The following is an 18340-nucleotide window of genomic DNA, read 5'->3' as shown; positions in this document are numbered from 1 at the left end:
CCCAGAAGTTCTTGGTTTTGGTTGTTTATAAGGAGCTTCTTTCAGAACACAACCATGCTCTATTTATCCACTACTTGGTAGGTAACAGTGGGGCCCCAGGAAGACCTAAATGACCGGTGGAAACCATGCCCAGCCTGCCCCAGGGACATCTTGGATGGGCCTGGCCTCTCCTCACTCAGCCCTTTCCTTGGCAACCCCTGCTTCTGCCTGTGGGCCTGGCCCCATCTGGCCCACAGCCTTCTTTCCCTGCTAGCTAGTCAAAGCTCTCTTTTGTGTTCAGACACCAGCAAATACTCCCAGCTGGCAGCTGCCGGGCAGGAGATACAGAGGGTGCCCAGCCTCACAGACCAGCAGTCTTTCCTCTGGGGCTTCCCAGGACCTGGCCATAGCAGCTCAGCCCCAGCTCTGTCCACTGGGTCCTCAACTGCCCCTGGTCCAAGCCTTGTGGAGGAAGCAGATAGTGGTCGTGAGGTCTGCAGCTCAGAGACACAGGGTTGAAAGGTGAGAGCCAACATGCCCAGTGGCCAGAAAAAGAAAAAAAAAAAACCCTAGAATAGTAGAATATTTTATCTGGAAGAACAGAGCTGCCTTGCTCATACTCCAGTTGTTTTCAGGAGGAGCTCCTTCCATTGAAAGGGGACCCAATGTTCATCTGAGACAGGTCTGGGCATTTCTGTGCTAGAAATTCTGGAATGGCAGCAAGGAGGGCCCTGTCATCTGGGACCCTCTTTTAGTGCATGAGGGCCGATCATACCACACTGTGCTTTTGGAAACCAAAAGGAGCACAAAGCAGCAACAGTTCGAATTCTGGCAACAGTGGGAACGGCTGTGGATTATGCCAGCATTTGTCATTGGGCTTTTTAACTAACAAGCAGCTGATCCCCAGACCTGTAAATCTAACAGATGGAAAAGCCACAGAGCAAAGGGCTTGAGTTTCACATAGGCACAGTGTGTATTTTCAGCTCTCAGGAGACGCCTCCCCGGGCCCCCCAAGTACTGTACCAGGGTGTCCTGGCAGCAGACCAGGACTGCTGGGGGAGAGCATGTTTTCACCCGTGGTAAGAACAGGGAGGAAGACACCCAACTCTGACTACTGGACACTGACACTGTGAGACTGGACAGAGAAGGGCTTTGGAGACACACAGGGAAAAGAAGACGCCATGTGCACAAGGTGTTTGAGAATTTAGTAGAGACAGAACCTGGGAGGCGTCTGTCATTGAAAAGTTAGAATTTTTAAACCCCCTATAAAATAGCCAAAGCTTTAACACCACCCACTGGCTTCCCTGAAAAGATAGCTCCACCCCGTTGGCAGAATAGGAGGAAAGTGTCTCTTCTCCCACATTGAAATGTGAGCACCCATTTCCTTGAGTTGGACACATGGTCACATGACAGACTGGATGTCTTCCTCCCGTCAGCCATCTGAGTTAAGCACAAAACTAGTGTCCCAATCTTGTTTTCTTTATTAACAAACAACAACCTATATCAAATGCCATTCTGAAATTGGCATCCTGAGGAGTGTGCCCTTGGGGGAGCAGTTCCCTGCAGCAAGGTGAAGGGGCCCCGAAAAGCTTGCTTGGCAAATGGTGCAGCTCAGCGTGAGCAGTGAGGCCTCATGCTCTTTGCCTCCTGGGACAGACCCAGAGAAAGACCCCCTCACCTCTGTTCCCATGTAACTGACACAGTGGGGACGATTTCCCCCAAGTATAGGAGCCCCCTGTGTGCTTTGAGAAGGCCCTGGGGGAGGCTACATGTTGAGTGGCTCAAAACATGAGCTACAGAGACCAGAAAACCCAGAGCAGCTGCTCACATCTGTGAGGGCACCAGGCAAGCGCAGCACTGTACGTCCACAGCTGGGTGGGGGATGAGAGACTTCCTGCCACCCAAGGACTGCCCAGAGAGCACTTTCAAAAATTCCTAGACATTTTTATGGGCAGGATGTGGCAATAATGCTGCCAAGAGGTGGACTACCTCAGGTGTCCTGGGTACATCTGCAGACTGTCCCCAGGGCAGGGTGACGCCCATGGAAATCATGTCCGGAGGGCATTAGAGAGGAGGCCATGACTATTTAAAGCACAGCCTATGAGTACAATCTCCTGAGGATTTTCACCATCATTGGCCCAAGTTGTTTATTCAACCAACAAGCATTTGCTGAGAGCCCATCATGTGGGCAGCACAGCTCCCCCTATTCCAGCCAGGGAGAGCAGAGGTGGAGATGAAGGGAAGGGGAGGGAAGGGGAGCAGAGGTGGAGATGAGGGACAGGAGACCAGCTCCTCGCCTGGGGGACCCATTCAGCCAGGGCAGAAAGGTCTCTGCTTCTGCTGGAGTGAAATTCCAAAATGTGGCAACAGAACCCTTCTGGTGCCAATTCCTCAGGCCCCGCTAATTCATTTCAACTTAAGGAAGGAGGGAAGGAGAGAAGGAACGAAGGAGGGAGGGAAGGAGGGAGAAAAGAAGGGAGGGAGGGAGGAAGGGAGGGCAAGGGTGTGGAAAGCAGGGCTAGCTGCTGGTGCTGGGATTCCCTAGGGGGGCATGAACAGATGGTCTCCTGGTCCCTCTTGTCTCCATTCACCCTCCACCTTCAGGAGAGGGAGGGAGGGAGCCCTGGATTCATTAAGAAAAATGGCCAAGTGGAAAGCTGGGTGTCCAGCAAAGACACCATCTACCCCTTTCCCAAATTCCTGGTCTGTGTGGGGAGTCCCGTGTTCTAAGTGGTGATGCTCTTAGGCTCACAATTCCCCATTAATATGGTAAGAGCAGGTGGAAGAAACCTAGACCCTGAGCAGTGGGCTCTGTGGTCCACAGGACTGACTGCCCTCGGTGATACATATACCCCACCTGGTTTAACCTGGCTCAGAGAAGGCTGGTGTCTTATCAGTTGCTTGGGTCTATAAAGGAAGGGGACAGATGGGACAAAAGCTAGTCCCAGTAGGCAAGGGATAACGAGCAGGTGAAGACTCAAAAGGGCAGCCAGGTGCATGTACAAGGTGGAGACACAGGTTGACAGGGGACAGGCACACTGGGTTATAGGAAGGACAGGGGTGGGGAGGGGCTGACTCTGACCTGCCCATAGAACCCTCAAGCGCCCATCTCTCATTGCAGCTGACCCAGAACCTTCCCCCAGGGCCAGGTTCTCCAGACACTGCATCCTTCCACTCTAACCATGCTTGGGCTGAAGACAAATTCCAAACCAGAAATTGACAGGAACTACCTGCTCCTGTCTCTAGAGACATTTTCTATCTGAGAGCAATAGTTCTTTTTTCTGTTCTGCCCCCAATAAGTAGAACTAAATTTATTATTTTTAATTGCCTATTTTTGTTGCAGAGTACTTATCCCATGCTAATTAGCTTTGGGAATAAAATCCAGGAAGTAATCCTGCATAGTGATGGAAAGCATAATTTAAAAATGAAGGCCTACTTCATCAAGCAGTTCTTTAAAGGTGTGATGGAAAAATATTTAGTAAAAAAAGAGATTTTTTTTCACCTATAGTTTACATATATTATAGTTTCCTAGATATAATAAATGCATAGATCCTTTAAGGAAATTACATTGGCACATTAAAGTCAAAAGAAAATTAGCCAGGAGGAGTGCATTACATATTTAAACCTTTTTTTAGTCTCTAATTGCAATTGCAGTATGCATTATAATCTCAGATGGATTCTGCTGAGGAAGAGGAGGGTAATTAAGATGTGTTCTCTAACAGCTATACAAGAATTCAGAAACTTAAAAACCAGCAGGGACACCACCAGGGGCCATGTGTGCCTTGCTGCAGCTAAAAATAGTTCTTGGTCATTTTTAAGGAAAAATAGAGACACTGGATAGGGACAGATATTAGTATATGATCTCTGGAACCCAAACGTCAATTAACTATTGATGAGGTTTTGACTCGAACAATAAGAGCCAACCACAAGGGCAAAATCATACCCGCATTCACTCCTCAGGGACAGCCAGTCATAGACTGGCTGCCCTGGGAGGTGGGTAGGCTGGTGGTGCTCGTGTCCCCTTCTGTCATCGAATTAGAGTCCTGTGACCTCCCAAAACTGTGTTTTCTATTAAAAGGGGTGAATAACCCCTACTTAACATCACAGGGAAATCTGAAGAACCAAAACAAAGACAAGAGGATTCTGGAACCTGAAGAACCTGGAAGATGGGAGGGACCAGATAAACTAGCAGAGCAGAGTGGTCCTGTGGGCCCTGAACCCCCCTGTAGCTCAAGTTTACAGTGATGAACCTACAGGATCCCTAGGCCCCTCTTTAGTGACTTTCTTAGGAAAATCACCCTTGTTCTCAACTTGAAGACCACTGAGCCCAATTTGGGGGTAAAGAAATCAAAAGAGAAACCTTAACTTGGTGCAGCTACTAATACTGATGTGAACCCACGATAGAAGCCTGGTGAGGAGGGTGAGGTCCCATGGTAGGCTCCTGGTAAAGGGGAAGTGAGGGACACAAGTCTGAACACTTCCTCCTTTTGAAATTTAGGAGGCCTTAGAGAGCACAGTCACAAATGTCAGGGTGGGTCACAATCTGTGTGTCTCAGGAAGGGTTCAGCTATTGGATTTAAACTCATCACCAAGTTTAGAGCGACTCGGGTGAATCGTTAAAAATCTCCTTTCCTCTCTCATCCTCCCGGGTAGTTCACATACATTCTTCTTGTGCAAAATATCCCAATATTCAAAGTGCATCAAATCTGATAGACTTTCACGAAAGATATTAAAAAAATAAAAAAACCTCTCTATAAAATTAACTGTGCTTTCTTTTTAGAAACCATGAATGGTATGTGTTCATAAATCTTTTTAATATATATTTGAGTGCTATGAAGCAGTTGAAAGTGGTTTCATATTTTTCTCTCTTTGAACCAGCCTCCCGCTGTTGGTCCTTTCACGCGAAGCAAACTACATGGTTCAAGAAACTGAGCTCTGCAAATTCTGAGTTATGGTTTGCATACCCGCCTTCATCTAACCAGAGAGCAATCTGTCATTTTTGAGGAAATCTCTCTTCTTGTCATTAACCAGCCTTTCTGGCACACTCAGTCCAGTTCAGCAGGCTGTGAAATTTGCTGAGCATATAGATAATTGGGTCTTTCAACAGGGTGGTTACGAAACTAGAGCATTAACAAAGAAATGACAAACCCCAATAAACAGTGCATCATATTGCACAGAAGGTCTGGAATGTACAGCTTATAAACTACAGTCTCCCCTGTCTGTGAGTTAGCACCCATTTGTTAGTCTCTCTCCTTTCTCTCTGTTCCAAACTGAATGTCTTCGAGTCAATGCAAGATGATACACAGAGGATTTGTTTCCCTACAATCATTTCTACCTTTTTGGTCTGCGTTACGATCCTTTTGTATGGAATGATATTTTTCAAGTATGATGATCTATGTGATGTTTTATTTTTAATATTTCACTGCTCATTCTCTGAATGCATCAATAAAAGTGAGAAGAATATTCACTTGTTTTCTCTCTTCTGCAAAAAATTATTTCCATTCTTCTAATTTTTCCAGGAAAGGGGGTGAAAATGTCTGGCATCACGGTCCCAAACCCCCAAAGGTCGAAGCCTGTCTCCTCCAAACCATGCAGGTGCTCCCAGCAGAAGTGGGAGGCTCCCAGCAGCTCACATGTCCAAAGAGCCACCTCTGGCCCAAAGGAGACTTGAGAACAACATTCCTATTTTGCACTTGCCCTAGGAGACCTCAGGCTCACTGACCGCCTCATTGCTGAGGCTGCCTGTGTAACAGAAAGACAAGCTGCACACGGAAGTCTTTTTGATGAAGGTGTGCAGGAGACAGATGAGACACTTGACACGGCCCTGTGGCTGGCCGCTCAGAGGTCTTCAAAGCTGCTCATATAACAGTCCTTTGATCCTGCCTTGCAGAGGCAGAACTCCACGGAGGAGAAGGACGCCCAGCAGCCTGACCTGTGACCAGACAAAGACCACGATGGCTCTTCCTTCCAGTGTGTGAAAGAACAGACGGTGGCTGCCAATGCAGGAGAGACCTGTGGTGGGGGAAGGAGGGGAGAGGAGGACGCAGGCATCACAGGGTGTGCAGAACAGCTCCCAGAGGAAGCAGCCCGGCTTTAATCATCTTCTCGGCACATTGGCAAGTTGACGAAGGTGAAGACGTTAAACTCTATCATGATGGAGAAGCACAAGAAGACGGCGTAGAGAACCAGCACATAGATGCCCAGCTTCCGGTCCAGCCGCCACTTGTTTAGGTGGATGCCGAGGACCTGGGAAGGAGAGAGCATGGCAGCTGGGCTCAGGTGCAAAACTGAAAAAGGCATTTCTACTGCAAAATGAAACCTGAGTCGGGGACCGCAGAACTTTCTGCAGGATGTGTTCAGGAGCAGAGGGGCACCACCAGGCTGATCCTCAGTTCGACTGGAATAAGCTCCAGAGGGTTTAGACCTCTCTGTTGAAAGGGGGAGTCTCAGCCCCTGTCTCAGCCCTGCCAACTTGGGATGCACAGTAGTTCCCCTCATGGGCCAGCCCTACCTGGACAGATGTGCCACTTCCCCCCAGCCTGACTGTAAGCACCATGGTCCTCTCTCCTTAGGCATTCCTTAGGGACAAATGGGGTCTTTATCTGGATGTTCCTTGCACTTTTGAACGTGGCCTTATGGTCTTTTATCCTCAGGACTCCTCAGCAAATTTGCCAAGACTCCTCAAGACCGCTGGCTTGGCAAAGTCCCACTTGGGCCATCTCTCGCACGTGTGTCTGTGTGTGTATGTTTGGGGCAGAGGTGGAGCATAGCCTGTCCTACATTTTTCCCTGACTCTCCTCTGCTTCCCTACACTGCCTGCCTTCTGAGGGCCTAGGCACCTCATCAGAGCATGGGGTAAGGAATCATGGCATGGGTTCTTTAAGGACAGACCAAGCTCGGTTTAAATCCTAGCTCTGCCTTTTCCCAACTCTGCAACCTCAGCTAAGTTGATTTCTTCTGCACAATGGGAGTAACAATGTTACCTCCCCCTCCAGGTGGTTGAAAGGAGTGAACCTGTAAAGTGATATAGAAGTAAAGTACTCCGTACAGACCAACCCGTGAGGGAGGCTGGGTGGCCTTAGTTACTGTGATGTTTCGTCCTGAAGACTGTCGCACCTCCATTTACCAGCTCAGGTAGAGGGGAGGACTTCTCTCCCCAGGCACTTGAGAGGAGACCAGACCAGGTGGCAAGAAGAACAGAAATGTGCTTCACTTCCTCTGGCAGCTTATTTGCTCAAGGAAAAGCTTATTTGGGCTGCTGATGCTCTTGGCAAAAACTGGGCTGGGGCTCCTGTGAATATGCACGTTTCCTGGGCTTTCTCCCTCACTGATGGGGGAAATGATGGAGGTGCACAGAGCCATATAAGTGACAAGGCAGAATTAGATGTATTAAAGTACAAACTCTAAAAACTCACGGTGAGAGCAACAGAGCCCAGCAACAGCACCACGGAATAGACCAGCCCCCGGCTGTTGATCTTCACCTGTAAAATCAAACACACGGCCCTGAGTCTCTGGTCTGCTAGAAGCCAATCCCTCCTGAGGGCTCAGAGTGCTCCAGTTGATTCATTCCAGAATAAACATAGGTGTTCACGAGTGAGTGTGTGGCCGTGGAGGGCCAGACAGGCATGCACTCAAGTCACTACTCTGCTGGTCTGAGGAGATGGCCTGGGATGCAGATGCTGTACCAGCAAATGGAGATGAGGAGCAGGGGCACCCAGCAAACATGGGCCCCTCCGGCAGACACCCCTGGTCTGTCCCAGAAGACTTCATGGACAGTGGGGACAGCAGATGCCAGGGTGCCAAGGAGAAGGGGCAGTGCATCTCCCAACTCCTCCCCTGACACTGGCCAACACTACTATCCTTCTTGGTAAAATGCGCACATCTCACTTACTCATCAGGTGGGAGGAACTTACCGTGGACCCATAATTGATAACCATGGTCTGCAGGCCCCACGGTATGCCAAGTCCCACCAGGATGTCGAACACGTTGCTTCCGATGGTGTTGGAGACCGCCATATCCCCCAGGCCTGGAGAGGACAACAAACACATTTCTTTCACTAAGAGCAGGCTTCAGAAACCTGTGTTCTTTCTTAGAACCATTCCCTCAGTGCTATACCGTAGGAAGGGATTCCTTCTTCACGGACCCTAGGATTTTAAAACCCTTTTGCGAGGCTTACGGTCCACTCCCTCATGAAATCTGAATGCACTGTGTGGGTTGAAGTCCCACATGCTGATGTCCTAAGCCCCAGTACTTCAGATCGTGCATGACTCTATGTGGAGATTATGTCTTTCCAGAAGTGACAGCTTAAAATGAAGTTATCAGGGTAGGCCCTAAACCAATGTGATGTTCTTATATAAAGGAGAAATGTGGACATGGACGACACACAAAGAGAATGCTGGGCAAAAATGAAGATGGCCAAAGAGAGAGACGAGGAGGGGCCTGGAACAGACTCTTCATCAGAGCCCTCAGAAGGAACAAAGCCTGCCCACCTCTGGATCTCAGAGTTCTAGCCTCCAGAACTGTGGGACAATACATTTCCATTGTTTACGTCACCTGGTTTGTGGTAATGATGCCAAGTCCACCAGCTGACGTCCTCTGAGGACCCACCACAAACTGTCTTATTTATCCCCCCAGTTGCTCTGGGGGTGTGCGGTGGGGCATTATCCTCACATGGCAGATGATGGAACTGGGGCTTGGGACATGCCCCAGGGCACAGTTTGTGAGTGGGCCAGTCTCAGGACTCTGGGTTCAGAATCCTTTATACCAAGTCATACTGTGTGGCCTAGGCAAGGGCCCTTATGAGCTTGGCTGGGATCTTAGGGCGTCAAATGTCATGTCCTGGTGGTTTCTGAGGGATGAACTCCCTTTCTCCAACCAGACCAGATGCATCTCAGGAGTTGGGGCCCACATCATTCCTCTCCCCCTTCCTGTCCAACTGTCCAGCACCATGGCACAATCCAAGGAACTTACTGAGTCAAGAGGCATATAAGAAAGAAAATTTTTATAAATAAGATTCATGCTGGCTGAAATCTGTTCCAGCCTGACCACTTAGCCATACTTTGATATGACTATCCTAACTTGCTCACATACAAATGTTCCTGGAACAAGCAAGCTTGAAATACAAATGCTTGTAGCCGCCCCATTGCTTTGGTAGCTGAGCAGCTCGGCAGCATCTCAGGCTGGCATCTGGACAGGTGGCCCACCTCAATCTGACCAACCTCCCACCCTGCCTGCATCGCCAGGTCACCTCCCACTCCCCTGTGTGTTGATGTCATCTGTTGACCTCCAGGACACGCCTCCCTCAAGGGTCCTACGCTTGGATTCACATCCCTCCTCCCTGCCTGCCCCAGGCACTGTTCAGGGAGACTCCAGACTCCAAAGTCTTGGCAGCTTAGTCCTGTTAGAGGTGGTATCTCTGGGAAACCAGCCTGCCTGTCTCCCAGTCTCTGGTGAGTTGTAGGAGCATGCAGCATTTGTTGGGGCTGGGCTACATGTACCTGGTGAGGAGGCAAGCACTTGTGGGACAGGTCGGGAGGGTACAAAGATGCTGCATTTGGAAAGGAGAGATGAATGCTTCTTGGGCTAGGTACACTTGTGAGGCTGCTAGCAGCTGTGTGACCCTTGAGGATCCTCAGGACAGTTTGACTCAAATTCTAACGTGTACATGAATCATCTAAGGATCTTGTTAAAATGCAGATCTGAATCAGTGGGTCTGGGACAATGCCTGAGAGCCTGCATTTCTCACAAGCTCCCAGGCCAAGCCCATGGTGCCAGCTCAGGCTTGCACCTGGGACCACACTCAGAGCTGGGAGGCTGCAGGGAGCCCAGGAGGCAGGACCTCTACATCAGAGCTACCTGGTAGCTTCCTGCTTTAGGCAGCAGGCTCTGAACAGAGATCTCTGTACCCTTTGTTGTCAAGAAGTTGTGTATTCTTTAACCATGTCTGTTGGGGTTCCTGTCAATCACATGTCACTCCTAGACCAATTATGCACCTCATCCCTGGCCTCACCTTTTCTCGATTTCTATAATACATTTCACTGTAGCCACTCTGAGATGATGTTTTGCCTCAGAGCTCCATCTGTCCCTTGTTCCTAAAAGAGACACTTTGCTAACCTCACTGGGACCCCCATCCCTACAAGTCTTTAAGTTCTAGCATCATGCCCTTCTCTCCCAATCTGAACTCCTGGGCCACTTGTTTCAACTGCACTTTCTCCTGCCCCTTGACCTTCTTCCATAGTGTCCACCCAGCCAACTCCAACTAGGGACAAATGTGTCATCTGTGCATGGCTGGCACTGGAGTGGCTGAATCCTACCCAAGTTCACGTTACTGAACGTCAGCCAGACGCTTCGTGTGCATCAGCTTTCCTTTTGCTCACTGTACTGGGCTGAAGAAGTATACCTGGGGCACTTCCACCACCAAATTCATGTCCATCCAGAATCTGTGATGTGACTTTATTTGGAAAAAGGGTTTTCACAGATGTAATAGAATTATGAAGGTCATACTGAATTAGGGTGAGTTCTAACCTGATGACCAGTGCCCTCATAAGAAAAAGTCTGGACACAGACACACACACACACACACACGGGGAAGAATGCCCTGTGAAGACAGAGGCAGAGACTGGACCGGTGCAGCCGTAAACCAAGGAACACTGAGGATTGTAGGCAGCCACAGAAGCCAGAATGAGGCAAGGATCCCTAGATCCTTCAGAAGGAGCCCAGCCCTGTCAACACCTGGATTTCAGACTTCTAGCTTCCAGAGCTGGGAGATACTAGTATCTGCTGTTTTAAGTCACCTGGTTGCTATAAGCCACCAGCTGTTATGGTGGCCCTAGGAAACTAATACACTCACACATTTCACTCCCCTTAGCTGCTGTCCCTAACTGTCCCCATTCTCTATAAGGCTCCTGCCCACTTCCAAATACACTCCCAACCTTTCTCTTTATCACATCTTTCTCTTAGGGCACTGTTCCCTTCTTCTCTCTCCTGTGAGAGTCTGCTCCAACAGACACTGTCCCCACCCCTCTGCCTCCAACCTCTGACCTGTGAGGACGGGCTGTGCAAGTCCACGGTGGGGCACTGCTGCCTCACTGGCATGAAAGGGGCCGTGAACGAAGCCCTGACCCTCACAGCTGCCTTGCCATCATTGCCTCATCACACTCTGCTTGTGACATTTAGTAAGCCCCAAACAAAGGCCACCACACAAACCTTGCTAACATTATACATGTTCTAGAAACTAGAAGAACTGGATAAGAGTTGGATGTGTAGGACCCACTTTGTCCCCCTGGGATGAGAACATTTCTTGTTAACAGCTTATCTGCTGTATAAAATCTGGGCTTATTCAATCTCAAACTCAGAACATGTTATACGACCACTCCAACAAAAGCGTCTCAAGATCAGTTCATTCATTCATTGTGGTAGCATTCTCTCCACAGTGGAAGCTAATAAACAATGCTTTCTAGATGTCACAGTTTTCTCCATAGCAGGACTCAGCAACTATCAGTCCTAAGAACCACAACTTAGCCAACTATAACTTGGGAAGGGACAACAAGGGGACCTGCACAGTGGTGGTGATGGCTGTGGGGGCTGACACATGATCTGTACCTTGTCTCGCCACAATTAAGCTGGCCATGCAGTCTGGAACACTCGTCCCTGCTGCCAGGAAAGTAATGCCCATGATGACGTCAGGGATCCCAAGCGTGTATCCAATAATAGTCACCTGCAGAACAGGAGGTGGAGACATGAACTCACAACAACCCAGAGCATGTGGACTAAAGAAATATTCCTATTATTAAGACATCATAAGGGTGGGAAACTGGGTTATTTTGGAATTGCTGGGATGGCTTTTTTTTTTTCAATAATTTATGATATGGTTCAGAAATTGAAGTTTGGAAGGACAGAGGAAAGAAAGTTTTGTGTGTAGATGCACATGCTATACAGGTGCTTAGCCCAGGGATGCTACTCAAGCCTAGCTTTACTCTTGCCTCTGAGCCCTCCTGAAGTCAAGGCTTCAGAAAGGGAAGAATGCTGAGTCCAAGGCTCAGGGACTGGTCCTGGCTCTGCCTGAGACTATCCACATGACCTTGCAGAAGTCCATCTCCTCAACTGTGAAGTGTGCTGAGGAAATGTACAATCCATTTCTAAAGTCCCTCCCTTTTGACTCTGACATTCAAGAATCATTCTTCCAATACTTGGAGATGAGGGATGTTAAAGGTTGTGGAGGTAGGGGATGGCAGATGGGACTTCCCTGCTCCCTGGCACCTCATCGGGGCATGATGAAAGTAAGTGCATGACACTCAGGTGGGACGCCCTGCTTTGGCAGAGATAAAGAATAACAAGGGTGTGATCTTCTTTATGGATTTTTACTGGCAAGGTCATTCTATTCCTCCAAACTGAAACTACCTGAAGTTCAAAACCACTGGTAAGAACACTCCAGCAAAGTGGTCCCTGGTCCCTCTGCTTTAAGAAATGGGGGTGGAATTTGTAAGTCAAGGTAGAAGGGGTGGGAATGTCTGGCCTCAGTGGTAATCAGCAGAAACCGAGTAATATCACTGTTATTTTCTGTAATTAGAGAAGAAATAATTCCACACAATTAATTTGATCTTCCTAAGTCTCATAACCACTCAAATGTCATGAGATACTTTTTTTTATTTATAACATGGTTTAAGGAATATATTTTTAGTAAGAGAAACCATTGGATACATCCTCCCCCCACCTTTTTTTTTTGTGAGACAGGGTCTCATTCTGTTGCCTGGGCTCTAGTGCAGTGGTGTCATCATAGCTCACTGCAACCTCACTCCTGGGCTCAAGTGATCTTCCTGCCTCAGCCTCTCAAGTAGCTGGAGCTATAGGTGTGCCACACCCAGCTCTTTTTTCCTTTCTTTCTTTTTTTTTTCTTTTAGAGGTGGGACCTCATTCTTGCCCAGGCTGGTCTCAGACTCCTGGCCTCAAGTGATCCTTCTGCCTCAGCCTCCCAACAAACATGGAGTATTACAGGCATGAACCACCATGGCTGGCCTAGATACTTTCTCTAAAATGCAAAGATGGGCTGGCCTGTAATTCCACTAAAAAAATTAAAATTTATAAATTCATTTAAAGCATTGTTTTTATCACCTTTGATTGCCTTCTGTTACTTAGATGGTAAGTACTTCTAGGTCTCTCCCCACTCATACACACACACAGCTACAGAGATTTTAATCCTCACTGAACAAAGTCTGGGAGGAGTACTGGCTGCACCTCATGATGAAAGTGGCTAATGTTTATAGTTATAAGCAGCCAGTCATGCCACAAGCTAAGATCATACTGAACAGAGACAAAGTAAGATTAGGTTGAAAAATTGGGCATGCTATTTATAAACATTAATCTGACATGAGAGGGCAGTATGAGAGATCTCTCACTTGGTGGCCACACTGTCTATTACTCAGTGATGTTCATGATCATCAGACTGCTACCAGGTAATCAGCCCTAACTGGCTGTTGGTTGCAGTCAGTGACTGACTACCGGCTGCTTTAGACAAGGCCAAACCAGAGTGGATTAGGGGTGAGGTATGGAAGAGAGCAGGTCAGGTGAGATCATGGGGGATTTGGAGGTTTGGGGGCCCCCATGTCCCCAGTTTAGCTAAACCAAGGCCAGGAAGTGCCAGGTGTGTGAGACGGGGCAGATGCTGGGGCCTGGTGGCTTAGACTGGTTCTGCCCCTCTGAGTCACATGGCTTGTCCTATTCATTAAAAGACCACCACAGAGTGAGTCCTGAGCTTCCTTTCTGGACACAGAGCTCTAAAGGAAGTCCCAGGTAAAAGGGGGAAAGGGAGCAGGTTGAGGCAGTGCCTCCCACCAGCTGGGGTCATGGGGAGTCCCTGCCATAGGGACTGGAAGTCAGTGCGCTAGTGGGAGGTTTAAGGACCCTCAGAAGGGCTGGGGCCAGGTGCTTGAAGAAGCACCCCAGTTTGTCTGTGCTTCTCCCTGGAGTACCTCTAAGCGAGGGAGCAGCTAAGGGGGGATGTCAGGAAAGGCCCTCTCCCACCAGCAAAATAGCTCCCACACATTGATCACAGCAGCAGTTTGCTCAGGCTCACAACACATAGAGACCTGGGAGGGACAGGGGAACAGGTGACAGGCTGGGTGGGGGAAGAGCCAGGATTGACCAAGTGGCTGTAATATGCTAGGCTCTCTTTTCATTTTCCTAATAGCATTGTAAGAAAGCAGTGATCACTCCCACATCGCAGAGGGGGTCACCTTGGCTCAGAGAGTCGAGTCACTTGCCCTATATGGTTTCACGGCTCACACGTGGTAGGACTGGGCTATAAATCTGTTCTCATCCTGCAGCCCTGGGTTCCCCACCAAACTGCATCTTTCCTCTGGAGTTAAGGGAAAGGCTGCCTTTGTGCTTACAAGGAGCATCTGTTGGCCCTGCTATCTCTCAAATCAAGACTTGCTTGCCTCTCTGCTGCTGGTTCCAGGTGTTAGGAGGAAAATGAAATGACTAAGTGATAACCACCAAGGTGTGAAGGGCTGACAGGTGAGCTTTGCCATCAAGAGAAACACAGCTATGCAGTAACCACTTCTTCTCTCCCTCCTCCCAGGCTCCCCACTGGGGAAGAGGGGGGGAAGAGGGGAGGAAGAGGGAACCCCACTGCAAGGTACACAGAGAACAGGAAGAGGGCTCCTGCATGGCCTGACCCAGTCCAGCCCCACCTGGCCACAAAGGTTTATATGACAAGTTGTTGCCTGTGGCCTTGAGAGCTTACAAGGAGCTACACAGATGGCTCTCCTCCTGCAAAACTCCCGTCTGCTGGCATCTGAAAACTCCAGGAGCAAACTGAGCTGGGGGTAGTGGTTGATATCATGGACTCAGGGGATGAACCCCTGGGTTCTAATCCCAACTATAGTACTCACTAATTGTGTAACCTTGGGGAAATGACTCAATCTCTTTATCCCTCAATTTCCCCATGTATAAAATGGTAATAATAATACCTATCCCATGGAATTGTTATGAGGATTTTAAGAAGAACTTATGTGAAGTGCTTAAATCTGTGCCTGGCATATAGATGGGGGCATGGAAAGAGCCGCCTCGTGTTCATCATCATCTCTCACTGACTCCAGCCCCCTGCCTTCCATTCCCTGGACCCTAGAAATGAAGGGGGCCTAGTGATCAGCTATTTTGTCACATTCTTCTGCCCATCCCACCAGAATGGAGTGTCTCAGGCTGCCCACGTGAGGGTTCGTTTTCCTCCCGCATGCTTGAAGGCAAGCACTGTACACGGCATCCCTGGTATACAGCGCAGCACCATGCACCCGCTAAAACCCTTTCTCCTGAGAAATAAGCTTTAGTTAGTGAAGTCAGTGACTTGCCCAAAGGTGGCACTATAGTGCCTGTGGCTGTCCTCGAGTCCGATGGCCTCTCCTCTGCTTGGCAGAGCTGGGCAGGGACTGTTGGTATAGTTCACCCCCACCCTGCACTTACCAGCCACACCATGAGGTAGGAAAACACAGCAATCCACAGCGTGGCAGTGATGAAGGTGGCCATGAAGAACTTCTCCCAGCGGGGCTTGCTGCAGTTGGGAATGGTGACACACAGGAGGAAGATGAGCGGCCAGGTGAACAGCCACTTGGCTTTGTCCCCTCTTGCCTCTGCAGGGGGATGGAGAAGAATAAGAAGGAGGTGGTTATACACTTGACAGTTTATTTTTCAAGTGAAATAAGTCACCCAGGTGACTCCAAGCAACTGACCTCACAGAATCACAGCCCTCCATATGTCACTCTGGAAATAGCAAGACCATTCAGTGTTTGTTGATTGAATAATTTTAGTCAGTTTAAATCCTTCATTAGACATGATCAAGAAAGTTGACCCAGGATGAGAACAGATTTACCCAGATGAGCAGGAATGGGGATGTGGGATACAGATGAGCTTTGGAATCAGAGAGACCTAGGCTGGAAGTCAAGTGACCTCCAGCAATTCCCTCAAGTCCACTTCTTCCTCTGACAATAGCAGTTGTAGCAGTAACAACAACAATGTAACAATAATCAACATACACAGAATTTGCTACCGTGCAGCAGCCAGCAAGGTGCTTGGTGCTTTACATGTGATTAGTTTCTTCATCTGTTAAATGGGAAAATTATCTCTTTCTTGGTTGTTGCAAGAATGATGGGATAGTCTATAAAAAACATCCGACATGCAGAGCCAGGCACACAGTTGGTGCTCTGGAAACCTTGGCTCCTTTGCTCGAAGGTCGTTTAGCTATGGCGGGTGTAAGACTAATGTGGGTGGACTGGCTGGTGGTCCAGATCTCACTGGCCCCTACCTAGGGAATGCACACATAATTTAATGAAGGAAAAGTGCCCTCAGTAAGCACTGAGCACTTAACAAATACAGTGTCCTTAACAAACCAATGAGTATGGGTGTGCACATACAGGTTCAAAACCCGCCTGCTGGTCAACAAAACGGTGGGGGATGGACCCTTGAAGATTTTCTTCTCTATAAAAACAAAGAAAACAATGGCTACAATGGTCAGATGAAACCTTTTTCAGAATTCTGAAAATTAACCAAAGGTTTATAGAAATGCAAGGAGTATCTACTTAAGAAAATCAGCTGGAGCTCAGTAAGAACTGTGAACTTTGTGGAGTTCTACCTTTCCCTGTTTATATTCCTTTCACCAGCTCTGGGGTAGCTTTGAAAGCTGGCAGCCTTCAATCACAGTGAAAAATAGTAGCTAACAATCAAAGCAAAAACAGCAGCCTAGCAGTTACCAGAGGGACATGACCGAGTTGGAGGACCTGCCAAGTCCATTCCCATGGAACTGTCACGGTGGTTTTCAAAAAGATCCCACTTTTAAGGTGGTCTTTATTTTACTTGAACCCGAAACCCAACACAAGCACCTTTTTCCTTGATGGGGGGTGGGGGTTGTTGAAAACAGATGCAGTTATTAAATCATGCTAAGTGGAGGTGGCAGATAACAGCTGGGGCAAGCAACAGGCTAGCCAAAAGCTTAAAAAGAAAATCTGGGGAATGAGATATCCACAGTGGGCTTTGAACAGCTCTTATGTACTTGTTGGAAACTAAGAGACCACAAGCATACGTAGGGCTGTGCCCAGGGTTGTTCCATGTCAGGAAATGCCATCTCTGCTTAACTGTGAGGCTTTGAGAAAGTAATAAGTAAAGGCAAATGTATAGTGGTAAAGTGCCTGGTTTTACCCCAACACACAGAACCCCTCGGCAAAGGCTGGGAGAACTATCAGACCAGGCATTTAAGAAAATCTCTGTCCAGTCATTAGCTGACACTTAGGCTAACGTAGCCGAGACGTCAGTGGCCACACACAACAAAGAATACAGATTTTACAGAATTGGTTTAGAAAAGTTGCTAAATAAACAAGCTAAAATAATAAACAGCAACAACAAACCCTGCGAAGAGTAAAGAATCAGATTTCTAGAGTTGTAATATTATTATTTTAAATGTCCAGCTTTCAACAATAATAACAACGAAAAATTATGAGACACACAAAAAGAAAAAAAAACCCAAGATAGTATGGCCCATACACACACAATAAAATGTGGCCAATAGAAACTCTCTGTGAGACTAACTCTCTGTTAGTCTCTGTGCTCTCTGTGAGAACATCCCAATACTGGATTTATTAGACAAAAGTGTTTTAAAAAGCTATTTAAAAATATATACAAAGAAGTTGTTTTTTTTTTTTGGCCGGGGCTGGGTTTGAACCCACCACCTCTGGGCCCTACCCTTTTGAGCCATAGGCACCATGCCTACAAAGAAGTTTTTAAAAGCTATCTAGAAGACTAAAGTATAAAAATGATTTCTCACCAGAAAATATCAACAAAGAGAGAAAAATGGTTTAAAAGGGCTGGGGACAGTGGCTCACGTCTATAATCCCAGCAATGAAGGAGGCTGAGGCAGGAGAATCATTTGAGGCCAGGATTTGGAGAGCAGCCTGTGAAACATAGTGAGACCCTGTCTCGGCTCCAGAAGTTCAAGGTTGCTGTCAGCTATGACAGTGTTCTGCTGTACTACAGCTGGAATGACAGAGAAAGTCCCTGGCTTATAAAAAAAAGTTAGAAAGAATGAAATAGAAATTCTGGAGTTGAGAAGTACAGTAACTAAAATTCACTAGAGCAGATTTGATCAGGCAGAAGGAAAAAAATCACCAACCTTGAGGATAGGTCAACTGAAATTACTTAGTTTGAGGAATGAAAAGAAACGACAATGAAGAAAAATGAATAGAGCTTCAGAGACCTGTGAATACCATCAAGCAGACCAATACATGTATAATGGGAGTGCCAGAAGGAGAGAAGAAGGATAAATAGGCAGGAAGACTATTTGACAATATATGAATGTTATGTTCAGGAGTCCTCCCAA

At 47.8% G+C, this 18340-nt stretch overlaps 1 protein-coding gene across 2 annotated transcripts in view; it reads right to left on the bottom strand.

The window, feature by feature from the left end:
• Positions 1–6029: 6029 nt before the first annotated feature.
• The window catches only part of SLC24A4 (solute carrier family 24 member 4), a 152642-nt gene continuing 140331 nt past the window's right edge, over positions 6030–18340 (bottom strand). The window contains exons 13-17 of one of the 2 annotated variants that reach the window (XM_003786994.1): positions 15439–15605; positions 11581–11695; positions 7893–8005; positions 7395–7460; positions 6030–6225 (exon numbers count right to left, since the gene is read on the bottom strand). In XM_003786994.1, the coding sequence (XP_003787042.2) occupies positions 6073–6225; positions 7395–7460; positions 7893–8005; positions 11581–11695; positions 15439–15605 (614 nt within the window). In that variant the 3' untranslated portion in view covers positions 6030–6072. The remainder of the gene's footprint in view (positions 6226–7394; positions 7461–7892; positions 8006–11580; positions 11696–15438; positions 15606–18340) is intronic. The other variant, XM_012803439.1, reaches the window with a different exon arrangement.

This window comes from Otolemur garnettii, unplaced genomic scaffold, assembly GCF_000181295.1.
Source record: "Otolemur garnettii isolate 467f Iridium unplaced genomic scaffold, OtoGar3 scaffold00020, whole genome shotgun sequence".
Lineage (NCBI taxonomy): Eukaryota > Metazoa > Chordata > Mammalia > Primates > Galagidae > Otolemur > Otolemur garnettii.
Note: the sequence above shows the minus strand (reverse complement) of the source record. Positions and strands in the feature narration are given on the sequence as shown.